Consider the following 26760-nt stretch of genomic DNA (forward strand, 5'->3'; position numbering starts at 1 on the left):
AGCTACAGAAGCTGCTCTAGTTTTGTATGATGAAATTTTTTCTCTTTAGGCAAGGCACCCTCTATACATTTATGGACAGTCCCAAGACACCCTTGAAAATTATGGACAGTCTCAAAGCACCCCATTCTAAAGTGTAAAAAAATATTTTAATGGTTTTATATAAAAACGCAGCATCAACACATGTAGGATACCCAATGTTAGAGCGGATTTATTCTTCCAAAGCAAAAAAACACACTGGTCAGTATTCCAATGTTGCTCTTTTCCCCCCAGTTTTTCTCCATCACTCAGCTAATGTGACCCCAGCATTTACAGCCTCCCTCTCGCACTAAAAAAAAAAAAAAACCCACACACACAAACTGTAGTGGGCAGCTATCACTGACACCTGTACGCCTTATCTGTTGAGCAGCCCCCCGTGTGGATGCGTTTTGGAATGCGTCCTTGCATGAAACGCAGGCACAGCAGCCTGCACTAACGTGAACGAGTGGTTAGTAACATGCAAATAATTGAGCTTTTCAAACAGTGTTAAAACATACAAACCTGAGCGGCCTGTTTTTTCTAAATAAGTTTTCATCCGATGGTTATAAGGGAACACAGATGTTGTGGCTCCAATCTCAGCTCCCATGTTACAGATGGTGGCCATACCAGTACAGGATATAGAGTCCACTCCTGGACCATGGTACTCTACAATGGCTCCTGTGCCACCTTTCACTGTGAGAATGCCGGCTACTTTTAGAATTACATCTTTTGGGGAAGACCAGCCAGATAGCTTTCCAGTTAATTTAACACCAATGACCTAAAAGGGAAAAAAAAAGTAGCAAGATTTTGAAGAATTTGGAGTGTGTATAGTAGAGAATTTCAACAATTCATTTATAACATTCTGAATGTTGCACCCAAAAAGCATACTGACTCCGTTATGAATTTATTTTAAACATTGATTTCTACAGACAGTGGCTTCAGCTTTAGAAATTATGCACTTTATATATTTTATAATGTTTTGCTCTCCTACACGACAACCAACCAAGAGACTGCTTCTCCACAGAAAACAAAAAAATTAAAAGCCCCACCCACCTTCACCTCAGTGTTTTTCCTATCAGGCTATGATGTAAAGATTATTTTTTGTTGTGGAGTCACTTTTTTTTTTTATAATTTTTCACCCAGTACACTCTTTGGTAGCGATGCTGGTTATAAAAAGGTGGCCTGGCAGTTCTCATTTAGGATGATTCCCAAGCATAGATCTGCAAGGGCTCCCTAAAGTGTAATCACTTTGCCCACTCTAAGCCAAGGCAAGGATGAGACCAAATTCTATGGCATGTGACACCTACCCACTTAATAGAGAGATCATGCCTCCATCCTGATGGGCCAGCCTGGCCCCAGCTCTGTACCACTGTCAGGCCAAGTACTCGGATGCAGGACATGGTATTTGGAAGACCAAGCAGATGCAACTTTAGTGCTTGAACACACAACACCTGGAAGTGTTTTAATTAGCAATTTCCACCTGAGTGATACTGGAATAAAAGATGACCCACTTCCATCTTAGAAATCTGCATGGATGGCAGAAACCACGTCCAACACACAAAAACACACACAAATGTACCTCTCCTGCAGATCAGGCCTAAACATATTTGAGTCAGTTTTGCATATTGTTAGCATTCCAGTATAGGCCTCGGGTCTGCATAGTTTTGACTTGCAATACACAACTCTAGCCTCAGCCATGATGCAGAACATTCCAGATCTCCATTCACTCCAGATTACGCTAAACATGACACTGGGGTCAATTTGCTAGGACACAAAATTGTTTTGCTATTCATGGACACTTACAGTGTAGCCAATGTTGATGCAGTATCTTACCGCATTACTATTAGTATGATGTAGTCCATTTCCTGTTTCTCATTGGAAAGAAATACTGTTTAAGCAAATATATTCAATCTCCCTTTGAATTGCTTATTTGGGTAGTTCAGTTTACACAACACTAGTAACCATCAATATGGCACTCATTTACATTGACATAATCATACAAAAAACAGTCTTGTACAGCGAGTTTATAGGTTAGGGTTAGCCTTCATTGGCTCTCATGACACTGGGAGCTTTACACAGAAGTCAGATGTATGACCGCATCCTCCATGGCCAGCAGCAGGGCTGCGGGTTGCCAAGGGAATGTGTCGTGGTTTGTAACCAAGACACAGCACCCCAACCAATAGCGCTGGTGAATAGTGGAGAGGACATGCATTGATGGTTTAACATATTTGTTATAGTGGCAATATACCAGGTAATCATACTTCATTGTCACTGCATTTCATGGGCAGAGATGCAGTCTATTTGTCAGGTATCCATGCCACAAGCTTTTGGTTTTGCTTGCACTTATTCTCCTGTGACCAAACCCAGAAGGAAGATCGGACGAAGGACGAAGCGCTCGGGAACAGCTGAAGGGCTTCATTTGACAGTTAAGTCTGCCATATCATATGGTGCAGACAAGCACATAGGAGTTTAATTTCACTTTAAGGCTTTAACAAATTCTCCTGACTAAGACGAATTCCTCAATACCTTAAAAGCTGAACTTCAGAACTGCAGCCTTCTCATCTATGACTGGTTTTTCCACCATTTCAAAAATCCATGTTAGGCATTGTGATTGTATGCTAGTGCAAGAATGTACACAGCAAGCAATAGGAGGAGCTCGACATTGGTGTAATAAAAAGGAGGCGGGGCAATAACCGTGCGGGCAGGCTGATAACAATAGCATTACGGTGATTCTGTAGATGCACATGGCCTAGCTCAGGAGTGCACCCACACATTTGCCTCCATAGCACATAGCTTGCTATAGGGGCACACACAGGAGAGGAGCAGCAGACCGTGCTGGCGGGGAACTCCGGAAGAGGTAAGGAACCATTTTGTGCAATACCACTGCACAGAGCAGGCAAGTACAGCCATTTTAGCAATAAACCCCCCCCCCCCCCACACACACACCACACAAACAAAAAACCACCAAAAAAAACCCAAAAAACACAACACGCTTTACAACCGCCTTAAGTCCTTGAAGTTCAGACTAATCTTCCCTGTTAGCGCTGTACATTGATATTATAGTGTTTTGTTTTGGTGGAGACAGAGGGCTTGCCACGTTGTGCTAGCTGCTTTATTTTTTCCTTTTCTTTTTTGTCTTGCACTCACCATTTATTCTTTGATTATAATTTTCCCTGTTAATTGGTGTATGCACATTAAAAAGGTTTATGATGGGGTTCACCTGGTAAACTTTTAAGCCATTTAATAGTTCTGGAAGACAATAACATTTCTTCCATTTCATTAGGCCCAAGTGGCTTTGAAAATTTCAGCAGAGAATTTTTACACTTTGCTTGTAAGTTGCAGAAGGAAGTTTATGCAAAATGCAGGGGTCTCCAAACAAAAAAGGGCCAGTTTACTATCCTTCAGACTTTAGGAGGGGCCGGACCGTGGCCCAAACATTGGGGTACAAAGTCTCAAGCCCAACATTAGCGAATAAAAAAAAAAAAAAAAAAAAAAGGTCTCGGGTGTGGTCAGTTGCATATGGCCTGTGGTCAGGAGGATGAGGAGTTCCCCATCATTGCAATCACTGGAAGGAATATTGGTCCATCATTGATGTCAGTGGATGGAATAGGGCCCCATCATTGATATTAGTGGGAAGAATAGTGTCCCATTGCTGGTGTCAGTTGGTGGAATTATGCCCCACTTTTGGTGTCAGCATTAGGAATAGTGCCCCAAGGGCCAGATAAAGGCTAGCAAAAGGGCCACATCTGCCCCTTGGGCCACAGTTTGGAGACCACTGCTCAAATGTATAAGGTTATCTCCTGACCAGAGTGAGTTTCTTTGGGGATCGAAGGCTTTTATCAATTACTGAACCAGGACCTTTCCCCTTTAGGTGTAGGGTACCATGAGCTCTGGTTATAAAATAAATGTGATTATTATTATACAGGATTTATATAGCACCAACAGTTTAAGCAGCGCTTTACAATAGAATATACATAAATAAATCCCTAAGTGTGCTGCTGTATTAATCCCCATGAAAAAATGTAAACAGAATTAGTTACAATCCTCAATGCAGAGCTTAACCTCAATATACAGTCAGGTCCATAAATATTGGGACATCGACACAATTCTAACATTTTTGGCTCTATACACCACCACAATGGATTTGAAATGAAACTAACAAGATGTGCTTTAACTGCAGAATGTCAGCTTTAATTTGAGGGTATTTACATCCAAATCAGGTGAATGGTGTAGGAATTACAACAGTTTGCATATGTGCCTCCCACTTGTTAAGGGACCAAAAGTAATGGGACAAATGGCTTCTCAGCTCTTCCATGGCCAGGTGTGTGTTATTCCCTCATTATCCCAATTACAATGAGCAGATAAAAGGTCCAGAGTTCATTTCAAGTGTGCTATTTGTATTTGGAATCTGTTGCTGTCAACTCTCAAGATGAGATCCAAAGAGCTGTCACTATCAGTGAAGCAAGCCATTAGGCTGAAAAAACAAAAACAAACCCATCAGAGAGATAGCAAAAATATTAGGCATGGCCAAAACAACTGTTTGGAACATTCTTAAAAAGAAGGAACGCACCGGTGAGCTCAGCAACACCAAAAGACCCGGAAGACCACGGAAAACAACTGTGGTGGATAACCGAAGAATTCTTTCCCTGGTGAAGAAAACACACTTAACAGTTGGCCAGATCAAGAAAACTCTCCAGGAGGTAGGTGTATGTGTGTCAAAGTCAACAATCAATCATTGGTGAGCCTCAAAAACAGGAAGGCCAGATCAGAGTTTGCCAAACGACATCTAAAAAAGCCTTCACAGTTCTGGAACAACATCCTATGGACAAATGAGACCAAGATCAACTTGTACCAGTGATGGGAAGAGTATGGAGAAGGAAAGGAACTGCTCATGATCCTAAGCATTCCACCTCATTAGTGAAGCATGGTGGTGGTAGTGTCATGGCGTGGGCATGTATGGCTGCCAGTGGAACTGGTTCTCTTGTATTTATTGATGATGTGACTGCTGACAAAAGCAGCAGGATGAATTCTGAAGTGTTTCGGGCAATATTATCTGCTCATATTCAGCCAAATGCTTCAGAACTCATTGGAAGCCGCATCACAGTGCAGATGGACAATGACCCAAAGCATACTGCAAAAGCAACCAAAGAGTTTTTTAAGGGAAAGAAGTGGAATGTTATGCAATGGCCAAGTCAATCACCTGACCTGAATCCGATTGAGCATGCATTTCCCTTGCTGAAGACAAAACTGAAGGGAAAATGCCCCAAGAACAAGCAGGAACTGAAGACAGTTGCAGTAGAGGCCTGGCAGAGCATCCCCAGGAATGAAACCCAGTGTCTGGTGATGTCTATGCGTTCCAGACTTCAGGCTGTAATTGACTGCAAAGGATTTGCAACCAAGTATTAAAAAGTGAAAGTTTGATTTATGATGATTATTCTGTCCCATAAATTCATATATAAAAGGTTTGTTTGATACTAGAGTGGGAACACTCAATGGAGAAATTTGATAGTGTCAATACACTCGTATATAAAATCACAATCGACAGTTTGTATAGATGCTGGTCGGTTAATTGGATCCTGTCTAAATTGGTCCTAGTATGTGTAGGTATGAATGTGAGTTAGGGACCTTAGATTGTACACCCCTTGAGGGTTAGGGACGATTGTGATTCTCAGTTTACATGTAATCTTATTACCCATGCTGGCTAACCTGTGAACGATCAATCTGTATGCTTACACATTTTCAGGCGGCTCCATTCACATCCACCTCCCCTAAGGCAGCCAGCGGCAGCTGCAGGGGAAGGGAGGGAGCGCTAACAGATGGGCCATAGTGAGTCCCATGAGTGACATCACTGCTGCCAGGCAGTGCCAGCTGTTGAGCACTCCTCTAGCCTGCATCCAGTGCTGGCTGACAGGAGAGAGCAATTTCATGACTGGAGCAGCCTGAAAAAAAAAAAGGCAAGTATACAGATTTCTTACACAGGCTAGTCAGAATAGATGTCAGGAGGGAGGGGAGGGAGCATTTTTAATATTAGCTAGATTTATACTAGAACTCTACTGTCTTAAACAGGTGGGAGAGCAGTCCCTCGTTTGGCTGTCGTGTTAATGCGGTGGAAAAAAAAGATTACCAATAGAAGTAATCTTGGGCTTTTGTATATTAGTGCAATACAAATGCATTTTACAATTATTGGTACATCAAATTTATACTTTTATTTCAGTTTCATCAGCTAACACTGGCAATCATGTGCGCACTGTGTTCAGTGATTGCTAAACAAGTCAGGACTGTCTCCTATAGAAAACACTTTAGTAAACGTATGTGGCATGGAAAAAAAGGTCATCAAGTGTAAAACATCTTACCTTGGGACATTTGAGTTCCCAGGGAATTCCAGCCATGACATCCACAGCATCAGCACCCCCAACACCAATGCAAATACCCCCAAGGCCTCCTCCATTTGGAGTATGAGAATCTGTACCAATCAGGAGCACTCCAGGATAGGCATAATTTTCCAGGATAATCTAAAAAAAAATTAAAAAAATAAAAAATGCATCTGGCAAAGCAAATATGTACAAACTTACAAATAAAAGGATGCCTCAGGTCATGCTCAGGAACAGATAGATAATCACTGGTCCTGCAAGCTTTCCCAATTAAATGTTGTGCTCTAAAGCAAAATCCTGAAACTAAGGCTGGCCATACACTATACAATTTTCTTACAATTTCTGTCCAATTTCCTTTAGATTTATCTTCAGCTATGTAGTGCAAGGGCATACCCAATTGGATACAATTTAAAGTATCGCTTAGGTTTGACCTCATATTGTATGGTTTTTGGACAATCTATGCAAAGATCTCAAGAAAATTATATAATGTATGGCCAGCCTTAGACTTTTCTTGGTACAGCTGCACAAGGAATGTAATCATTGATGTGGTACAATGGGGAAAGTGATTATCTGTGGATATTTCTACTTAGCAGAACTTTGGCTGGCCACACATTAAACAATTTTCTAGAGAAATTTGCTTTGGATTTACCAAAAACCATATAATAGGAGGTCAAACCTAAACAAATTTCGGTTGTATTCAATTAGGCAGGCCCTTGCGCTACATAGTTGAAGGTAATTCTAAAGGAAAATTGACAAGACATTGGACATAAAATTGTATCATGTATGGCCAGCCTAATTTACAGATTCTTACAGGTGCTATGCTGAACATTAGGATGGAACAAAGTTACAGTACCAGGTATTCGGTCATCTGCCATTACATAAAATTAAACGTTACTGCTCTGTGATAGACTGTATAGAACTCAGGAATGCCAAAAAGGCATTTATTACTTCAAAACCTTTTTAGCTAGACATGTCCTTTTACAGTTTCATAAGGCATGCACAACATTAAATCGCAGCGCATGTGATGCATCACTACGAATGTCAGAAGAAGAACATCTCGCCTAGGGCCATAATTTATGACTTGTGGTCATCTCTAAACTGATCATTAAATGCTTTTAAAACCATTAAAAGTGGTTCTAAACCCCAATAGTGTGCCTACATCTAAATGATAGGTCACAATCAGCCCCCGATTTACACTGAAAACTCGTTATTAAAATGTCTTTATGCTTTGCTACAGTGGTGGTCACGCAATTTCCCCCTGGACTGGCCAGGGGAGCGAAGCCAGAGTAGATCACTTGTCTTATGACATCACCTCAGCATTTCAAGGCCCTCTTCTCAGGCCATGCAAAATGGATTGGCACGATCAGTCAGGAATTGGATCTGATCCACCCACCAATGCCTTCAGGCAGATCATTGACAGCTCCACTCTACTTTACACAATCTTTCGTTGGCTGTCACTGTACTCAACAGGAGGGCAGCATACAGGCTTGTACAGTGCACCACCTGTGAATCTTGTCTTGTCTTAGTCTGATCATTAAATTCTGGCTCAGCTGAGAATGCTCTGCAATGTGAGCGGATGTTAAAATGCCATGCTGGCTCATGGGCTGCTGTTAAGACTATGTGGTTGTAATTCCTTACATATACCCAGTAAAATGACTGGCCTCAGGTGATACACAGAGGAAATTAATCCTCCTAATTTGTATTAGCAGCCCTCTTCTCTACAGCAGTTCAAAAATCAAGAATTTATACAGCTTGTATGAGCTTTCAGAAAGGAGGCAGGGATCTGAAGTTACACTCTGCAGAATGCCATGAGGAGGGCTCTGAGAGCCGATTGGAGGGAAGGGACACACCCCCATTCACACAGCAGATAGTGTGTAGACACTACTACATTGAAGGAAGAGAGTGTGCAGTGCGGTGGCAATGCTGCAAAGGCTCTGTGAGCCTGCAGATCATTGCCACCACACTATTGGTGACTACAAGGTATACCAATAAATTATCTATAAAGATTTTTGATCTAAAGAAAAAGAGCACAGCCACAATATAGGAATTATTAGAAAGGGTTTTATTTAATTTATTTTTGAGTCTAGGGACACAGACACTAAATCAGATAAAACTTCTCAGGCTGCTCACATACATAATGTTTGAAATGTATCAGTTTTCATCATATACTGACACTAACTTTAGGAGTGTCAGAGGCTCTCTGTAAAAGGCCCTGAAGTCACACCAAGGTCACTGCCTGAAATTTCCAACACCTAAAGCTGTGAGGGAAAGACTGCACATTATCAGTGACAGCACCAAGTTCAGCGAAAACTCAGCCTGTTCACTGCCGTCTCTCATAGCATTGATGGCTTCACAAGCAGCAGCTGGACACCCAGGAGGACCAGGAGGTCTCATCCCATCAATAAAAGCTTCCCTCAAAGAGGAGCCGCTTGTCAGCCATGGTCTCAAAGACCTAAGGGTCCCTTATTTCAGGGCAATTTTTACTTGTACATAACTGCAGTTTTCCCCATTCCTAGGGTGCTTAGACCAGTACTTACCCACATTTATAAAAGCCCACAAACCAACCTGAGCCCTTTAAAATGTTCACCGAATTGATTAAGCCCAAGAACAATGCAATGCGTTACCATTTCTGAAAACGAAATATTTGCTGAGGAGTACTTCTATACAAGTTCCCTGAAAAAACCTGGTAACCGTTTCCAAGAGTCCCAATTCCCAATTCCAGGTCTTCTATACCCCATTTAATCTCCAAAATGGGGATACAATCTCCACATCCGATACTCAAAATTCATTGATTTTACAATTTACATTCCACTCAAAGCTCTCCTGAGCTTCCAAATTGTGTGGAATATGGAGGTTCAAATTTCTGTGAAAATCTGCTTTAACCAGGGATGTTGGATTCCTATTGCCTGACACCCGGGACAAGTAGTTCTGGGCAGATAGTCAGTTTCTACCTTTAGCCCTGCTGCTGCAAGCAGCAGGACTCACCTGTCAGGTGAAGCAATCGGTAGCAGCACTGCCGCCGACTGCTTCCACACAGTGCAAGCCTCTCAGTGCCTCCGGCGCAAGGTCTCCCGGGCTCCACTTGTGCCCATCAGTGGGCCCAGCTCGCCATCGGCTAGAGGGAAGGGAGAAGAGCGGACAAGTCTGCTCCCCTCCCCTTGTGCTGACCCGGAAGTGATGTTATGAGGTCACGTCCGGGTCCCCATTGAGAGATTGTAATGTAATCCCTGGGAAAGAGCAATCCCCAGTGGAGCAGAGGGGAGACATCCAGGGTCTTTTAAACCTTGGATGTCTCAAAGAACCAATCACAAAAAAAAAAAATCACCACATTAAGGGGACTTTGTGATGTGATGAAAGAGAAAAAAATTTTTTTTTTTTTAAATTGTAAAAAATTCCATTTACACCCAAGCACATACTATACCCCCCGCACATACTATACACACACACGTACAAACAAAAGCACAAGCTGGGACACCTACGCACGAAACGGTTGATAGCGATACAGGTTACATATTGCCACGCACACCAGGATGAGAGCAATAATCTTAGCACCAGACCTCCTCCATAACGCTAAACTGGTGACCTATAAAAGGAGCTTTAAAAAGTGTCAACCTATAGAAAATATAGGGTACTGAAGTTCATTGCCATTTCACAAGTGCACACAAATTTAAAGGTTTGACAGGTTGGATATTTACTTGCTGCAACCTCATCTTTCATATTTTACAAAAAAATAAGGCAATTTATTGCTTTCTTTGTGCCTTAAAATTAACTTACTTGTATATTTTACTGAAATTTTGCGGTAATAGCATGCAACATACAAAATTGGAACCACCCCTATCTTATTCTCTGAGGTCTCTGCATTCAGAAAATATACAATGTTTGGGGGTTTTATGTAATCTTCAGGCCTAAAATTTTTTAAACTTGTGCAAAAAACGGCTGTGGCAGCGAAAGGGATAAAGTATAAGCCCTGACCCACCCTTTCCTGACGAGCAGCCAATCGGCGCTCATTACACTGCAAGGTCTCTCTCCTCCCTGTTAGTCCCCGGGTGTGGTGCTGGAGACAGGCAGGGAGGGGAGGAGGAGATAAACGTGTAATATTTTTAACATTGCGCTGTTTAAGTCGATATAAAGCCTCTTGTTTTTAAAAGCCCGACATTCCTAAAATCACGTCCGATTTAAATACAGTTTTGGTTAAAAAAGTTTTATCTGGACAAGTAGATTGTCATGAGGAACAAGTAAATTGGGGCCCCGATTTAGTCCCTGGCAAATAGCTTTTTCAAAAATTTAAAACACCCGTTTAACATTCCCAAACTGAACTGAAAAGTTCTTTAAAGGCTTCAAAGCTGCTTGAAAACATCCCATGAGCTTGCTGTACACAATGACCTTATACAGGCTAAGGCCTGGAGCCAATACAAGTGAAGAGAACACCTCTTACTAAGGGGAAAGAATGTATAAGAGCAGCTTCTATTCAGATTTTTACAAAAAGCACTGCCTAAAAACAGCCTACATCTAAAACCTGTTGGGTGACAGCATCCAAGATAAACCTACAGTAACCAGTCTTTGCCATTACAAACCACAGAACACTCTTGTCTCACCTGATGGATGATGCCTGATCCTGGTTTCCAAAAACCAACGCCATATTTTGCTCCAGAAGTTGCCAAGAAGTTATAGACTTCCTTGTTTATATCCTAAAAAACAGCCAAAAGACAGTTCGTTTTTGATAGTGTTGGGGGAAGGCTTGGAGCCAGTGTCATGTTTTAATAAACATCGTGTCTTAATGAAAATGACAAATGGAGGCCAATAATTCCTTAACCACAACTGTGAAAGCATCACCTGACCGAAAGTATGCAGCAGGCCATTATTCTACAAATGCATGAGATACTGCTCTATAGTATCAAAGAGCTAGAAAAACCACCTCATTGTAAAACACGGACATAAAGTACACTGCTCAAAAAAGTTAAAGGAACACTTTGAAAACACAGTGAGGTCCATATATATTTGGACACAGGCACAATTTTCACACTTTTGGCTCTGTATGCCACTACAATAAAATTAAAACAAAAAAACAGTCCAAATTAATTTGAAGTGCAGACATTCAGCTTTAATTGAAGGGGTTGAACATAAACAAAGTACAAACGTTAGGAACTACAACTATTTTTATACACAGTCCATCCATTTTCAGGGGCTCCAATATAATTGGACAAATTTATATAATTATAAAATAAAATGTTCATTTTTAATATTTTGTTGAGAATCCTTTACTGGCAATGACTGCCTGAAGTCTGGAACCCATGGACGCTACCAAAGACTGGGTTTCCTCCTGATGCTTTGCCAGGCTCTAACTGCAGCTGTCTTCAGTTCTTTGTGGGTCTTTCTGCCTTTAGTTTTACCTTCAGCAAGTGAAATGCATGCTCAATTGGGTTCAGATCAGGTGATTGACTCGGCCATTGCAGAATATTCCACTTTTCCTTCAAAAGCTCCTGGGTTGCTTTTGCAGTGTGTTTTGGATCATTGTCCATCTGTACTGAGAAGCACCTGCAAAGTGCTGCATTTGGCTGAATCTGGGCTGACAGTATCTCTAAATACTGCGGAATTCATCCGGCTGCTTCTGTTTTCTGTCACATCATCAATAAAATGCCAATGACCAGTGCCACTGGAAGCCATGCATGCCCATGTCATCACACTGCCTCCACCATGTTTTACAGATGACATTGTATGCTTTGGATCATGACTGTTCCAACCCTCCACCAAACCTTTCTTCCCATCATTCTGGTACAGATTAATATTTTCATTTCATCTGTCCAAAGAATGCTTTTCCAGAACTGGTCTGGCTTTTTTAGATTTTTTTGGGCGAAGTCTAATCTGGCTTTTCTGTTCTTCAGGCTTATGAATGGTTTGCACCTTGTGGTGAACCCTCTGTATTTGCTCTCGTGAAGTCTTCTCTTGATTGTAGACTTGGACAATGATACACCTCCCTCCTGGAGAGTATCCTTCACTTGTCTGGATGTTGTGAATGGGTCTCTCTTTACCATAGAGAGGATTCTGAGATCATCCACCACTGTTGTCTTCTGTGGACGTCCATGCCTTTTTACGTTTCTGAGCTCACCAGTGCGTTCTTTCCTCAAAATGTACCAAACTGTTGATTTGGTCACTCCTAATGTTGCTGCTATCTCTGATGGATTTGTTTCGTTTTTGAAGCCTTACAATGGCCCATTTCACTCGCATGGACATCTCCTTTGAACGCATGATGTAGGTTTCACAGCAAGATTCCAAATGCAAATACCACACTTAGAATATTCTCCAGACCTTTCACCTGCTTAATTGATGAAGAATTAACAAAGGAGTAGCCCACACCTGGCCACGAAACAGCTTTTGATTCAATTGTCCAATTACTTTTGGTCCTTTGAAAAAGGGGGGGGTGGCTACTCTTAAGAGCTGTAATTCCTAAACCCTTCCACCAATTTTGATGTACATACCCTCATATTAAACCTGAGCTGCTCCCGGACAGTCTGAGATGCAACCTGGAGCAGTCTAATGGACCTAAACAGGACATCCCAGAGGCATTCTATTGGATTTAGGTCAGGCGAGCATGGGGGCCATTCAATGGTATCAATTCCTTCTTCCTCCAGGAACTGCCTGCATACTCTCGCCACAGGAGGCCGGGAATTGTTGTGCACCAGGAGCAACCTAGTGCACCACCGTAGTGTGACAATGGGTCCAAGGATTTCATCCCGATACCTAATGGCAGTCAGGGTGCCATAGTCTAGCCTGTAGAGGTCTGTGCGTCCCTCCATGGATATGCCTTCCTAGACCATCACTGACCCACCACCAAAAACAGTCATGCTGAACGACGTTACAGGCAACATAACATTCTCCATGGCTTCTCCAGACCCTTTCACATCTGTCACATGTGATCAGGGTGAACCTGCTCTCATCTGTGAAAAGCACAGGGCACCAGTGGCAGACCTGCCAATTCTGGTGTTCAATGGCAAATGCCAAATTGAGCTCTGTGGTGCTGGGCAGTGAGCACAGGGCCCACTAGAGGATGTTGGGCCCTCAGGCCACCCTCATGAAGTCAGTTTGATTGTTTGGTTAGAGACATTCACACCAGTGGCCTGCTAGAGGTTATTTTGTAGGGCTCTGGCAGTTCTCATCCTGTTCCTCCTTGCACAAAGGAGCAGATACCGGTCCTGCTGATGGGTTAAGGACCTTCTACAGCCCTGTCCAGTTCTCAGAGTATTGATGTGCCATCCTGGAGGAGTTGGACTGCCTGTGCAATATCTGTAGGGTCCAGGTATCACCTCATGCTACCAGCAGTGACACTGACCCTAGCCAAAATGTAAAACTAATGAAAGAAAAAAAAAAAAAAAAGTGGTCAGTGGCCTCCCCACCTGTAAAACCATTCTTGCCCATCTAGTGCACCTGTTCATTTCCTTAACACAAAAGCAGCTGAAACTGATTAACAACCCCCTCTGCTACTTAACTGACCAGATCAATATCCCAGGAGTTTAATTGACTTGATGCTAAAAAGTGTTCCTTTAGTTTTTTTTGAGCAGTTTACATTCACAAATGTAGTTTAAAGGTTTGCACAACACATACCTTTGCTCTTTTAAGGTCCTTATCACCACCAAGCTGGGCCTCAATCAAATGGTCACAATGGATAGTTGAAGGCACTGACACTCTGGGCAATCCACTACTAATGAACTGCATCATCGCCATCTGGGCTGTGGCATCCTGCATAGCAACTCTATCAGGACGTAGTCGAAGGTAAGTCTTGCCTCGCACAATGTCTTGCTTTGCTGGATCATCAAGATGACCATATACAATCTTCTCCGACAATGTGAGGGGCCGGTCCAGACTTAAAAATAATTAATAATTAAAAATTAGTGAATTTAGGTAAAATTGTGATAAAGCAGGATTTTAATATTAAAAAAAAATTAAATAAATAATATATATATTAGGAAGTAGTTAAGCATCACCTCTTTTTAGGTGCTAGAATCTTGCAGTTAAAAGGAAAGTGCGACCATTGCTTTCATAGTCAAATACACCGACCCCCTTTCCACAACCTATGCCTTCTACTGAAGAACACTGGGTAGACTCATTCACCAAACAGGAGCCATCATTGAGAAGCGGCACACATTTCCTTTACAGAACATCCCATGACTTCCAGCTAGTGAGGCACAATGCATTTTGCGTTGTCTGAAACCCAGCAGGAAACCGCTTTCTGGTCCTAAAGCAACATACAGGTACACTAAGGCCTCAATTAGAATTGCTGTGGGGAGTGGCAAAGCAAAAACACAATAAAGTGTGTCCTACGGGTCCAAGATCTGAATAAATTAGTCATCTAAAAGTATAAAAAAAAACAAAAAAACAAAACTAGAAACATGAAAAGGAAACCCCCATGCCTATAACAAATGAGTTGGGGGGGGGGGGGATTTAGATTGTGCACTGTATATTCTGAAACAGGGATCCAGTCTATTCACAGTGGTAAAGACAAATGGCTGATCTGCAATTTTCTCCACCCCCTAACCTCTCCAGCTTCTGCAAAGGCAGTAGGAGTATATATGCCACTCTGGGGATAATTTTGCTTGTTTTTGCAATGCAGAGTTATGCTCAGCAGGCAGTACTACCATGTTACCACCTATCAATGCCTTCAGCAAAGCAATAAAATCTGATTACTCTTCAGAAGAGTAGTGTAAACAAGTCCTAAAGCAGAATTTTGGTTAAAAAAACAAAAAAAATAAAAGGAATGAAAATTGGGGATCATACAGTACCAGTGTAATAAATGTATCGCTTGCTCTGCTGGCCTCTGGTTACGGTCATCCTCCCCTAGTGCTAGACATCTCTCTACAGGACTACAGAAGTTAGGAGAAGTGACTGAAGCATTGCGCTGTTCCCTCTCCCCTTCCTGTCATCTTGGGCATTCACAACGACAGTATTCTTCTCCCAGATTCCGTGAGTGGAGTGGCAGATAAATGACAGGGCTCCCTAGTCAAATTACAGAGCGTATTGTTTTCTGGGAAAATTCAAGTTCTGCAAACAGCTAATGGGACAGAAAAGGGTGAGCATATTTCAGGTGGAGGACAAATCCAATCTTTCCTCTTTCAAGTGCTCTGTCCTTTGTCCCCTGCCATGTGATACGTTTCCTTCCACTGGCCTGACATTACTACATAACAAAGCAGTGACATATGGAGCGACAGGTGCGAAGATTCTGCTACAAGCCACAGCTCTTAAACAGAGCGAAGTGAAGATTCACCTCCTGCTGGAGAAGTTCAGTGCCTATTTTTACAATATTGTTTTTGGCAACAGTCGCTTTACATAAATACATGGGCTGCCATCGCAGACCTTCTGAAAGATACATTAAAGCGTTCAGTGCCCCAAGATCTACCCTGGTGATTTGATACAGAGTTTCATAATAGGGAGCAATTTCCTATCCCAAGTCTCCATAAATGTAACTTTTTGGTTGTACCCCCAATGATTTTCACCAAAGTCTAAATTACAGTTCTGCACAGCTGTTCCAGGTCAGCACCTCAAAGTACCAAAAGTCAATGAAACTGAATGACAGCAATGGCCATTTATATATTTTCCAAGTGTATTTTTTTTTCCTTCAGCACATTGACAAGACACAGTGACACTACAGTGACTATCCTAAAATCCAAAATCATGGTCTTGTTTTTTCCCCACCTTCAAGACTATACCACTTACCGTTTATGAACAATGTCAATATTTTTTTCCATTTTTTCATAGCTGATATATTCATTGGGTTCAAAGTGGCTCATTGCAACTTTGGCTCTCTGGCACAGGACGGCTGAAATATGGTACCTCCGTGCTCCATGGCCTAAGGCTTGCTAAAAAATTAAAATAAAAAGATGCAAAATTAGACATTACATCAAAAATTGTACAAGGAACGAAATAATCAAGTTTAAAAAGTCATGAGTCAGCCATTTCAAACCTGCTGCAAACAATCTGGTTCCCTAAAATGAAGCAGTCTTGTGATGATTTGTGTGTATGTGGTAAGTGAGGGGGGGTTGTTAAGATCTGTCTCCTACTTTACCATCACAAGGCCTCCTATGTGATAGTGAGAAACCCTCTTAATGGAGACATCAGGAGTCCAACACACACACTCTATACTAGTCTAAGCAGGGGACGCCAGGCTGTTATGCTGGGATTAGGACAGCTCAGAGCTGAACACTTCTGCATTCAGTCTCCATGCAGGAGATCCAGAAAAGTCCGTTCCCTGATCTCCTATTCCAAAGGTCCCAGGATCACAGATAAGCAAGGTGAGCCCAGGGAAAAGAAAAGGGCTGCCACCAGTACTGTGATACCTGAAAGTAGACATGATCTAGGCAGCTATGCCATCTGAAATCATTTCATAAATCTCAGAAGCCTGCATTTAATAAAGCTGAACTGAAGCTTTCATTTAACAAAATTAGTTTGTTTGAATCAAGCTGGACCAAACCATTTCATTCACTAACCACTTGCCCTGCAGAGGATTTACCCCCCTTCCTGAGCAGGCCATTTTTTGCGATACAACGCTGCATTCAATCTCCACGCGGGGGGGGGGGGGGGGGGGGGGGGGAGGCACATGCACCACCCCCTACCCGCGCTGCCATTCACCAGGGTCTGGTAATTGCCGAGGATCTCCAACGGGGGGGGGAGACTTGTGTGCAAACACAGATCTCTCCCGTCAGATACAAGTTACATATCGCCGCACACGCCAGAAAGAGCAATAATTCTAGCACCAGACCTCCTCCGTAACGCTAAACTGATTACCTATAAGAGGCTTTAAAAGCGCCACCTATAGAAAATATAGGGTACTAAAGTTTGTTGCAGTTTCACGAGTGCATGCAAATTAAAGGTTTGACATGTTGGATATTTACGCGATGCAACCTCGTCTTTTATATTTTACAAAGAATTGGATAATTCATTGCTTTTTGTGCCCTAAAATTAACTTGAGAGTATATTTTACTGAAATTTTGTGTTTCCTAGATGTTTGTGATAATATCGTGAGACAAAAAATTTTAAATTACCGTTATTTTATTCTCTAGGGTCTCAGATTTCAGAAAATATATAATGTTGGGGGTTTTGTGTAATCTTCAGGCCTTAAATGATTTTTTAAAAGTGTGCAAAAAATGCAAAAAAGACCTGGCGGCAAAATGGATAAAAGGATAAGCCAACACTCCCCTTTCCTGACAAGCACCCAATCAGTGCTCATTACACTGCAAAGTCTCTCTCCTCCCTGCTAGTCCCCGGGTGTAGGGCTGGAGAGAGGCAAGGAGGGGGAGGAGGAGATAAACAGCGCAATGTTAAAAATATTAACCATTTGTCACCATAAAGCCCCTTTTGTTTTTAAAAGACCTAGACATTACTTAAAGCAGATTTAAATAAGGTTTTGGTTAAAATTCATGATTTTTATCAGGACAAGTAGATTGTCATGAGGGATAAGTAGATTGGCACACCAATTTAGTCCCTGGACAAGTAGTTTTCTCAAAAATGTCCACACTCCTGAGTATTGTTAGACTGAATCCTTACAGGCCAACCCTGAAGCCTGGATGTCCAATACCTCAGAGCCAGCCTCAATGCCCAAAGTTCCAGGACATTGATGGGTAGAACCCTCTCGCGTGGAAGCCACGTTCCCTGAACTGTGGCCTCCTCCAGGACAGCCCCCAGACCTGAGAGGCTGGCATCGGTTGTTACAAATTTCTACACCACTGGCCGAAAGGATCTCCCTTTCTCCAAATTGTGAATTAAACACCAAATCAGGCTTCGCAGTACCTCTGGAGACAGAGACCTACAGTAATCCAGGGCCAGAACCTTCTTGTTCCAAACAGAAAATTCCTTTGCAGCGGTCTGGAGTGGAATTGGGCACAGGGAATAGCCTTGAACGAGGACACCATCTTCCCCAACAACCTCATACAGAGGCGAATTGAAGGATATCTTTTGGCTTTTAAACTGCACATCTCGTTCCTCAGGGTGCAACATTTCCCTAAAGGCAGAAATACTTTTTCCTGAACTGTGTCTAAAATCATCCCTAAATACTCCAGGCTCTGTACTGGCACCAGGGCCGACTTCTTGAGCTGTTCTAGGATCTGCATCACAAGGACCACATCCTGCTTCTGATCTGGCACCGACCCACCTCTGAGCAACAGATAGTCTAGATTAGGGTCTCCAAACTTTCAAAATAAAAGGTCAGTTTACTGGCCATTAAACTTTAGGGGGGCCAGAATGTGGCCAGTGAGAGTAGAAAATGCCCTGGCATTGGTGGGTGTAAACTGGCCTGGTGGTCCAGGGGAATAAAAAAAAAAAAATTGCCCCGTCGCTGGTGTCATTGGGAGGTATAGTGTCCCATAATTGGTGTCATTGGTAGGTATAGTGTCACAATTGGTGTCAGTGGAAAAATTAGTTCCTCATATCTAGTGTCAGTGTAAGGAATAGTGTCCCTTCATTGGGGTCAGTGGCAGTAATAATGCCTCGCATCAGTAGAAGGAATAGTGCCTCAAGGGCCGGATAATGGCAACAGTTTGGAGACCCCTGGTCTAGATAACCTATGACCGATCTCTCTCTCCAGAACCCCCCTCGCCCCAAGTTCTGAGCAGCCCCAACACCAGAGCAAGAATTTGTGAAAACGCTGGTAGAGTTATGAACTGGAAATGCCAAGCTCCTACAGCAAACTTTAGAAATCTTTGGTGAGGAATGAATAACGCACATGTAGGTATGTGTCTGATGTCTATGGATGCTAAAAATTCCCCGCCCTGTAAAGAGGCCACTACTGACTGAACAGATGCAAAGACTGGACATTTAGAAACAGATTTAGCCCCTTACTCTACGTTCACTGTAAGTTGCACGATTTCAAAAGTTGGGCTTGATGTGAAGTCGGGGAACATGCCAATTTCAGGTGCGATTTGCAAGACATCTGACACAGATGTCTATGCAAATCGCACGAAAAGTAGTGCATGTACTACTTTAGAAATCGGTGCGGCATCGACCAAGTCAGAACCGCACCAATTTGACTGCTGTAATTGCAGGCAATAGGCTGCAACGTGGCATATGATTTGCAAGTCGTATGGCATGCAAATCGCATGCCAAGTCGAACCCAGTGCGACCGGGGTGTTAAGGTTTAAAATGGGCCTTACATCCCCATTTGGCTTTGGGATTGAACAGGTTTGAATAAAACCCCCAAAAACCTTTCATCCACTGGAACCTCCGTGATCACCCCGAGACAATAGTCGATTGAGAACCGTAAAATCCCTTCTCTTCTCTGGATTAATCCGTACATTTGATCTTAGAAACCGGGGAGGCAGGAAAACCTGAAACTAGTCTATACCCCAGAGAAATCGTAGAAATTACCCACTTGTCTTGGATTAGAACCCTCCAGGCAGCAACAAAACTCAAAAGCCTCCCCCCCCACTCGAAGTGGGGGCACCCCTTCATAAGAACGCAGACTTTGGATCTACCTTGGATGACTTTGCACCCAGGGCCTTGTCAGGTTTTGATTCAGAGTCCTACCCCTGGAGGCTGGGACCTGTGTACGGTAAAAACGACTGCCTGGTAGATGAGAAGCCAGCAACCGAAGTCCCTGACACCTTAAAAAGAAAAAAAAAAAAATGGTGCCTGGAACCCTTTTTAAAAAGGGCAGAAGAGAACTTTCCCCCTGAAATCTTTTGGATTTGTCCAAATCTTCCCCAAGTAGCCGCTCTCCATGAAAGAAAACCTGCCAATAATTTTTTGCATGGCAGTTCTGCCGACCAACTCAGCCACAAAACCCTGCGCATGTGTACTAATAAGAGGGCTCAGCAAGAAATTTGCTGAACTGAATCCTTAAGAGCATCAACCGCAAAACAAAGTACGTGGACATCCTCCAAATCCTCAGCCGAGTATTTCCCCCGAACCGACTGTCTTCCCAGCAGTCGGTTGACACGGTCAAAAAGACTTGTTAGGGCATGTTAAAGACTTATCCAGGGATGAAATGGCTGCATCCACTACAGGCATACCCCATTTTCGTAAACTTTTCTTCCATTGGATACAAAAAAGAAAGCCTCTTTACTGGAACTAAAAATCATGTCTGGGTGATCTCAGTCAGCATGCATAATTTGCTCCAAAAGAGCATGTACTGGAAAGGCCTGAGTACTTTGTGGAGCCCAGAAAAGAATAAGTAATCTCAGAGGTTTCTATCAGAGGTAGCCTGAATCCAGATCATACCATATCAGAGAGGTCCTGGACCAATAACCTCTGAGACTGAGAGGCAGAGACCACCTGCTTCTCCTCAGGCTGTGACCCCCTCAGACAGACTACTACCTGACCCTCATGCAGTTCCTCCTTATCCTCAGGTTCCCTCCATCCCGGCTCCAGGATTGGTGGTTCTAGTGACAGGGATATCTCAAACTTCTTAATCCCAAGAAACTGATGTAATCATCCCTGCGATCTTATCCTCTGAACTCGCTAAAGCAAGATAATCCTTGGTTACATATGCCGAGGCAGATGCTCCAGTAGTAGCCACAATACCAGAAAAAAGGCAGTGGGCTCAGACTGCCCAGTCGCTTCTGGCCTCTCAGGAAAGGGTATTACAGCGGACATTCGACTAGGTTCCTCAGGACCTGGCAGCGGCACATTAGTGCCCCTTCCTGTTGTGCCTCCAGCACTCCTCTTTCTAGAAGACATCACTTCAGACAGTGAAAAAAACCTACGCACCTCCAATAGTAAACAGACTACAAAATACAGCTATGAAAGTAGTGTGCTGAAGAAAACACTCGATGCAAATTGTGACCTTACAGGCCACCAAAGGCGGATCCTGACTGGCCAACACTCCTTGCCCCTCAGGGGAGTACACACGTGCCCACTAAATAGCCTGCTCTGTGTCCCGGCCACAGGAATCTATCAGCAGCAGCCCATGCCTCCTGATAAATATGGGCAACTTCAGTTTCCGGCCAGCTGCTCTGCTAGGGACCAAAATGCTCCCTCTAGTGGCCCAAACAAACAGGCAAGCATGTCCCGGGCTAAAATGTTGTGAGCATTGACCCTGGTGGAAAATTTGGCCAAAACAATAGCTCCTTTTCACTTCAAATTTGAGCTTATTTTTCCCTTCCCAGAGGTTAAAAAAAAAAAAAAAAAAAAAGGGAGGGATAGCTTATCAGTCCAGTCGCAAGTTTCTGACCTCCGCCAGGCACCAACCTTCGCCCATCACGGTGGGCATAGTCAGAGAACTTCAGGGATTCAGTCCCCATAATGTAGGGCCACTGCCTTGGCGTCCCACTGGAAAGTGCCTTTGTCAATTTAACCCTGTTACCGCTCAGTCAATAGCAGAATGACGACCTAGCGGGACTCTCGTTGATCTGGGTGGGCATCATATGACATCCTTCCAGGATCGTGCCACGCTGTGGCAAGATCTGTCACTGGCTGTGTATCTTGGACACAGCCGTTGACAGATCTGTGTAACGGCCCATTGCCAGTACCATATGATCTGCTGTGACCAATCAAAGCAGGTCACATGACAATTGTAAACAATGGATGGCTTCCTTTCATACCATTGTGTCACTAGCTGTAATTGGTCACAGTGATCACATGCACAGACTGGGCCAATCACAGCCCATCTATGTCATGTAATTAGCTTTGACCAATCACAGCTAATCAAAAAAAAAAAAAAAAAAAAAAAAAAACCCTGAATGAATTGATTTCAGTTAAATGCTTGCTTATAGCAAAGAAATCATTTGCTATAAGCAATGTGTCAAAAAAACAAAGAAAAAAAAAACCCACACTCGCCACACCTTCTTAAATACCTCAGACTGTCTACTTTGCAAAAAGGGGCCATTTGGGGGATATCTGTTCTGACATTTTAGGGCCTCAAGAAATTAGATTGGCTGGCAGTACATCAGGATTGATCAAAATTTCAGATAGATCCCATAGTTTGTGAACTCTAACTTTTCTACAGACTAAACAAATACTGATTTGGGTTATTTTCACCAAAGAAATGTAGCAGAATACATCTTGGCCTAAATTTATGAACAGCTATTTATTTGCTCTTTTCTAACAGAAACAAAAGAAAAAAAAGTGTTTAATATTCAAACTTTTTGGTGTTTTTTTTTTGGTAATTTAGCAAAAAATAAAAAAACAGCCCAGTAGTGAATAAATACCACCAAAAGAAAACTCTAGTCATGTGAAAAAAATGATAAAAATTAAGTTTGGGTACAGCATTGTATGATCATAACTGTCATTCAAAGTGTGAGAGCACTGAAAGCTGATAATTGGCCTTGGCAGGAAGGGGGTAAAAGTGCCCTGTATTGAAGTGGTTAAAACTTCATATGGTTCCATCTACGTGGGGTCCAGCACCGTAAGGCTGCATTTCTAGATTGTAAGCTTGAAAGAGCAGGGCCCTCAATCCCCTCATGTTTTGCATTGTATTGGTATTGTTCTGTCACATGTTCTGTCCCCCTCTGTAATGTACAGTGCTGAGCGAACTATTGGCGCTTTATAAATACTGTATAATAATAATAATAATAATTACAGGCCAAACCCCAAGGACTCTTCTCCTTATCCAGCAAGGCTTGGGTTAAAGTCCATGATTATCGAAGGAACCGTACTAGACCTTAGGTATGCTCCAGGAGCACAAGCAACACTTTCAGTCACCATCCACCTTACAGACACTGGTGAAAAAACTGAAGTACTTCTGAAGTAGGAGGGGTTATATAGGGGAGGACCTACTCGGCCAGTGTCCATTCACCTAGAGGTGGCATATAACCACAGTCATTATTATTTTTTACTAAAAGGTGAACTTCTACTTTAACGCTGAGCAGCCACATATATAAATTCATTGGGAATGGCTTCTCTGTGCTGAGAGCAACCTCACCCAGCAACTAAGATGTCACAGACAGCTCCCAATGTGTACTTCTGATCATGTGAAAAGGGACCTAATGCCACAGCTAAAAAAAAAAAAAAAACCCTGCAAGTTGCAAAACCTATATGGAGTTTAGATACGCTTTATGCCAAACTAACCTAGCTTCTGATGCCTGTGTTTGTCAAATGCAGATAATACCAAGAAGTCTAGGGGGTCATTTATTCCACAATCTCTGCATCCATTGTCCACTATTGCATGTGCATTTGTGAATGTTTATTCTGCATTTACAGAGTATTTCCAGTGCATTTGCAGTGTGTTCAGAATAATTTCTTCATTTATGTCACCAAGCTGCCTTTACACACATTTATGTGTATTTTGTATTTTTGCTGCAGTGGTGTAAACCAGGTTCATTGGAATTAGCGGTGCACCGAAATGAAAATTCGGGTGCCAAAACCGAAAATTCAGGACACGCTTGGCCGAAAAACACATTGGACAGTTTTTAAAAAATAAATATATTTTTTAAAACGCAATTTTTTTGGGGAAAAAAAATAAACTTTAATGATTAAAAACAAAACAAAACCAATATATACCTAAAATTTTCGTAAAATATGAAAGATGTTACACTAAGTAAATAAGATACCAAACATGTCATGCTTTAAAATTGCACACGCTGGTGGAATTGCATCAAACTACAGTACTTAAAAAAATCTCCAAATTAAAAATTTCTACAGGTTACCAGTGCAAAGTTACAGAGGAGGTCTAGTGCTAGAATTATTGCTCTTGCTCTGACATTCATGGTGATACCTCATGTGTAGTTTGAACCCAGTTTACATATGTGGGTGTGGCCTACATATGCGTTTACCACTATGTGTGAGCACAGAGGGATGAGGGCATTTTTTTTCTTTAAAGGGACTGTGTTAAAAAAAAAAAAAAAAATTCAATCACTTTTATTCCTATCACAAGGAATGCATGCATCCCTTGTGATAGAAATTATTAGTGACAGGTCCTCTTTATGGAGAGATATGGATCAATAAGACCCCACATCTCTCCTCTACAATGTAAAGCATTAGATTAAAAAAAAAAGCATTGATCTAGTGCTTTTTTTTTTTTTTTATAAAAAGGCCTTGTTTACAAGGCAACGGAATCGGAAGTGACATTGTTCCGGTCCTCCAAGGGCATAGAGGTGAGTGGAAACCATCTTTCCTTCACTTATCTCTATGCCCAGCGCCAAGATCGTTCAGTGGTTTCTCAGGTAAGGCTGAGAACTAATGAGCAACGGCGAGGGGCAGCAGCGCCAGGCGGGGTTATTTTCAGCACTTGTATCGGTGCTTATTTTCATATCGGCCAACAGGGGTGTTTTAGGTGAACCCCTAATTGGAAATCATTCTTGTACATGCTTTAATCCTGCTTTTAAAAACACACCTGACTGTGTCTGATGTAAGGTCTCATTTACACCAGTTACAGAAGAAAAAGAAAAAACAAAAACTAAAACGCAGTATGAACGCATATACAAGAAAAACACATTAATTCCAATAAGCCTAGTGATACCACAACAGTCCTTTCCTGGGCATTTGCGACTCCTTTCTCACAGGAACAGACAGGGTGCTTTACCTGTCTAGCAGCTGTCCATTGCCAGCAGTGAGGTGAATGGGGAAGTGTGGTGCATGATTCAATGCATTGAAGGGCAGCCTTTTCTTTTTTGGTTTTGTGCAAACTTTATTTGAATTGCATTAAAAGTACACTTCATGGAAATGCATGATGCACTGCTATACAGTGCCATGCAATTCTGTACAGTGCACTGCGATAAATACAGCATTTCTGCATTTTATCACAGCAGTCCGCATTGCACAATGCGTAAATTAGCCTTAAGTACAGCATGCTGCATTTTTCTGCACCAGAACACACAAACACAATTAAATGAAACTTGCAGAGAGCAAAGAGAGCACAAATAAAAAAATTAAAAAAAAGGGGGGGGGGGGAGCAATAAAAACACAATTTATTATTTCAGGTATTTATATAGTGCCATCAATTTACGCAGCACTTACACGTGACTGTATAATATATATATATATATTTTTTTTTATACATTCACATCAGTCCCTGACCCTGAAGGGGCGTACAATCTAAGGTCCCTAATTCACATTCATACATATACATACTAGGGCCAGTTTAGACAGGAACCAATTAACCTACCAGCATGTCTTTGGAGCGTGAGAGGAAACTGGAGTACCCGTAGGAAAGTACAGGGAGAATATGCAAACTCCAGGCAGGTGGTGCTGCGGTTGGGATTTGAACCAATGACCTGAGTACTGCCAGACGGAAGTGCTAATCATTTAGCCACTGTGCTGCCCACCATTACAAGAAAATGCAGTGAAAACACACAAAATATACAGAGAACAGAGTTTGGAGTAAATGACCCATAAGAAAACGTGTCTGTAAGAAGACATAGCATTACTCGGAGACTTGCTGCAATTAAAGGTTTCAACTTCACGTTAGAATTTGAATAGGTGGTTCCCGATGGAATTTGTTTTACGACAGCCGTAAGTGAAGGTGACACCAGGGAGCCTCCCAGGATAAGTGCCACCCACTTGGCAGAGTAAAGCTGTATCCCCGACACTACTCCGGCGGTCACCTTGGTGTCACCTTGAAGAGCACAGCTCATGAGGAAAAGCTAAGTGAACCCGCAACGCCACAGCCTGTCACTGCAATACACGTCTATAACTCAATGCCATACGTCCGTTACCATGGAGACAGCAGGCGGGTCACCTACATGCACAAAACACCAGGACCCCGTGCATCAGAAATACACTTAGAAGGGCCGGAAATCACGGCTTAAACCGCGCACTTTACGTCCAACATCCCCAACTAAACCACACAAGTGCTCTGGTCACACACATAGCATCGCCCACTATGTACTCGCTCACCTGAAGCCGGCCAGCTAGCAGACAGTAGGACGCCATTTTGTTCACTGACAAAGATGAGGCCACGTGGGGTAAGGCGTCACCACATTCGTTCTTATATAGAATGTGTTGTGGGCGTGGTTCCTACAGACAGAGGGGCGTGAAGGAGAAGATCCTAGAAGAGGAGTATAGCTGGTGCTGGCAATGTATATCCATCAACCATTCTATACAATACCATAGACCTTCCACTGGGATTCAGAGGAACATGATTTAGGAGAATGTGTGGGAAGTTTGGCGTGTTTTACCTCATCCCTAATAGTTGTGCATAGTGCACCATCTACCTGCTAGGACGGGCTGAGTGACTGGAGCACATGAAGGTGACCACTTGTGCCCTTTAGTCACGTGTTCTTCTGTCACAGAGTGGAATGTGCTGTTACTTATTGCGCATGGGACAAATAAAACCATTAGTTATCTCATGGAATTTGTTATTGTTACATAGTTCTTCTACCGTGCCAACAGTGTGTCCAGCATGGTACTTTGTTACCATATGTTGTGGGGAGTCATTTTCATGCACTTTAACCACTTGCCCTCCAGAGGATTTGTGAGATCTGTGTTTATATAGCGGTCTCTGCCCCTTCAGAGATAC

At 42.6% G+C, this 26760-nt stretch overlaps 1 protein-coding gene and 1 long non-coding RNA gene across 2 annotated transcripts in view; both read right to left on the minus strand.

Annotated features, from left to right (window-relative positions):
• The window catches only part of ACO2 (aconitase 2), a 52209-nt gene extending 25938 nt beyond the window's left edge, over positions 1 to 26271 (minus strand). Inside the window, exons 1-6 of the mRNA XM_089681976.1 lie at positions 26139 to 26271; positions 16092 to 16234; positions 13986 to 14244; positions 10982 to 11074; positions 6369 to 6527; positions 538 to 793 (exon numbers count right to left, since the gene is read on the minus strand). Coding sequence (XP_089538102.1) covers positions 538 to 793; positions 6369 to 6527; positions 10982 to 11074; positions 13986 to 14244; positions 16092 to 16234; positions 26139 to 26174 — 946 coding nt within the window. The 5' untranslated portion in view covers positions 26175 to 26271. The remainder of the gene's footprint in view (positions 1 to 537; positions 794 to 6368; positions 6528 to 10981; positions 11075 to 13985; positions 14245 to 16091; positions 16235 to 26138) is intronic.
• Positions 4185 to 4668, minus strand: LOC149458686 (uncharacterized). The gene is made up of 2 exons (XR_016313397.1): positions 4586 to 4668; positions 4185 to 4489 (listed from the first exon to the last, which is right to left on the minus strand). It is a non-coding gene; the product is annotated as an uncharacterized LOC149458686 (long non-coding RNA).
• Positions 26272 to 26760: the final 489 nt, after the last annotated feature.

The sequence above is a fragment of the Staurois parvus genome, unplaced genomic scaffold (genome assembly GCF_062004578.1).
Source record: "Staurois parvus isolate SC_StPar_1 unplaced genomic scaffold, SC_StPar_1.0 ptg000282l, whole genome shotgun sequence".
NCBI lineage: Eukaryota > Metazoa > Chordata > Amphibia > Anura > Ranidae > Staurois > Staurois parvus.